We start from the raw sequence: 2,311 nt of genomic DNA on the forward strand, positions 1-2,311 counted from the left end.
CCGGGAATCGAACCATGACCTCCTGATTCACAGGTCGACGCTCAACCACTGAGCCACACTGGCCGGGCTAAAATCAGTTGTACTGATTGAGAATCTGTGTCTAGATTTACAGTAGGTGCTAAGGATACAGAAAACCTAGCTAAAAGGAGGGGAGGCTGTCCAGAGGCAGCGGAACAGCCCCGGGATTCCCAGTCTCTGTGGGGGGCTGAGGGTGGGAGGGACTCAGAGGGGTCACCTCTCTGGGCCTGGCGTCCATCCTGTCTCGTGTGGACCTGTGTCATGCTGACTCCCTTCAACCACTGCACCCTCCTCAGCAGCCATGCCCTCGGCCGAGGCCGCGCATGGCAGGGACAGTGACCAGGTGCCCACGCACCGTGGCACCGGGGCTGCAGGGCTGACAGTGCCCTCCAGAGACCCATGGTTTGGCCACGAGCGCCCAGCGGTGGGCTCCCTGGAGCCAGGACGCCCTGTCCACGGGCAGCCCGGCCCCGCACCTGTGAGACCACGGCCAGCCCCAGGGTCCCTGTGGGAGCCCCTTCCCTGAGGCCTCCTGGGCCCTTGCAGATGATCGACCTCATCTGCAGTGGGAGGCACCCTCACGGGGCTGGGTCGGTGCTGGAGGAGCACAGACTCCGTGAGCCTGGCGGCAGGAAGCACTCGGCAAGGAAGGTGGCGGCCAGGGTGGCATTCGCCGTCCCTCCTGCAGATGCTTAGTTCTTGCTCCCTGTTGGGCTGTAGCTCCTTGCAAACTGGGTCTGACTCCTGTGAATTCCCGGCTGCAGTCGACGCTGGCTGACCCGTGGAAGAGCATGGGAATTAGCCAGTGAATGCCTGAGCCGATGAGAGTGAGAGCCGTGTGGCCCGCACCCGGCCCAGCACCCCGCCAGCTGCTGTCTTTCTGAGGGTCCCAGGAGCCCCTGGGTGGGCGCTCGGACTCTGCGGGCCCCGCTAACCCACACCGGTCCCTCCAGGTGCTCGGTCCCTCCAGGTGCTCGGCTACATCTGCGCTCTTGCTCTCCGCTCCATGGCATCGCCGGCTCCAGCACCACGGAGGCTCCAGGGACTGTGCCCTCCCTGCTATCTGTCTTCCCCATCAGGCGTCAGCTCCGGGGAGGCGAGACTGTTTCTGCTCAGCCCGTGGGTTCAGTGCCCGGAGCGTGTCCGGCCCAGAGTGGACGCTCCTGAGCGTCTGACGGACGAATGACCGATCTACCTAAAGGAGCAGAGGCCCCTTTGCCGGAGAACTGCCGTCCTGCGGGCAGACACACCCAGCGCCCGAGAGTCTCTCTGGCCGCCGGGCCGCAGCTGCCCTGGTGAGGACGCATCTGCATTTTCCAAGCCGTGTCGTCTCGGGGGCGCGGCCGTCACCGACGCTCAGATGCGGTTTAACGAGTGGCCATGAGCTGCTTCTCCAGCAGCTTGAACAACAGGGTCGGTGGCCCTCCCCTCCCGTCTCGTGTTTGCAGTTGGCAGACCAGAGGTGGACGCCCACTGCGAGCGCTCGGAGCTCCCGGCTGCTCCCGGCACAGCCGTGGGAAAGAGCTCTCCGTGCCTGGGGACTGGCACCCCATTCTTTACACCACGTGACCCGCCTGTTAGCAGCTAATTGCTCTGTAATGGCAGAGCCATCGCGAGGCGCCCCGGGACCCGGCATGTTGACGGATGGGCCATACTCACCGGTGCACCGCCGAGTCCAGCGAGGGGACGGCAGTGGGAACGTGGGTGTTTGCCGGGTGGGTGGCTGTGAAATGGACCTTCCCCGTGTACCCCGGGACGTTGGCAGAGCTGCAGGAGGTTGAGAGGGGGGAGGAGAGAGAAGGAAGCGGTGATGAGTGGCGCAGCCGTGGCCCCAGCTCACACGCGGGATGCAAAGGCGGAGGTGGTCTAAGGCGCAGTCCTTCGGGAAGGGGCAGGCGGCTCGCCCAGGACTGAGACACTCACCGCAGGTCCACCTTTTCTTACCACAGTGGGACCTCGTTTCTCGAACTTAGTTCCTCCCAGAAGGCTGTTCGAGAAGCGATTTGTTTGAAACAGAATCATTTTTTCCCGATAGAAACAATGTAAATTGAATGAATCTGTTCCAGACCCCAAGTGATTCCTGTTCGACCTCTCTGATCTGCCGCACATGCGTACGGTACTGTTTCATCTGCAGATAAGCACTTTCCTCAAGTTGATGGAACCACCCCTACTCGCGCTAAAGGCTTCTTCAGGTGCCACAGCCCCGAGCGGCCAGGCTGCCTCTCCTCGTGCAAATCAACAGCCGTCTCCTCCCTCTGCAATGGCCGCTGGTCCACGAGCCCTTCCCGCCCCA

The 2,311-nt window shown here is 62.9% G+C and overlaps 1 protein-coding gene across 1 annotated transcript in view; it reads right to left on the minus strand.

The window, feature by feature from the left end:
* Positions 1-2,311, minus strand: part of LOC102244201 (chromosome unknown open reading frame, human C7orf72) — a 34,130-nt gene that overhangs the window by 10,764 nt on the left and 21,055 nt on the right. Inside the window, exon 8 of the mRNA XM_005882867.2 lies at positions 1,678-1,785. Within this exon, the coding sequence (XP_005882929.1) occupies positions 1,678-1,785 (108 nt within the window). The remainder of the gene's footprint in view (positions 1-1,677; positions 1,786-2,311) is intronic.

Source organism: Myotis brandtii, unplaced genomic scaffold (assembly GCF_000412655.1).
Source record: "Myotis brandtii unplaced genomic scaffold, ASM41265v1 scaffold743, whole genome shotgun sequence".
NCBI lineage: Eukaryota > Metazoa > Chordata > Mammalia > Chiroptera > Vespertilionidae > Myotis > Myotis brandtii.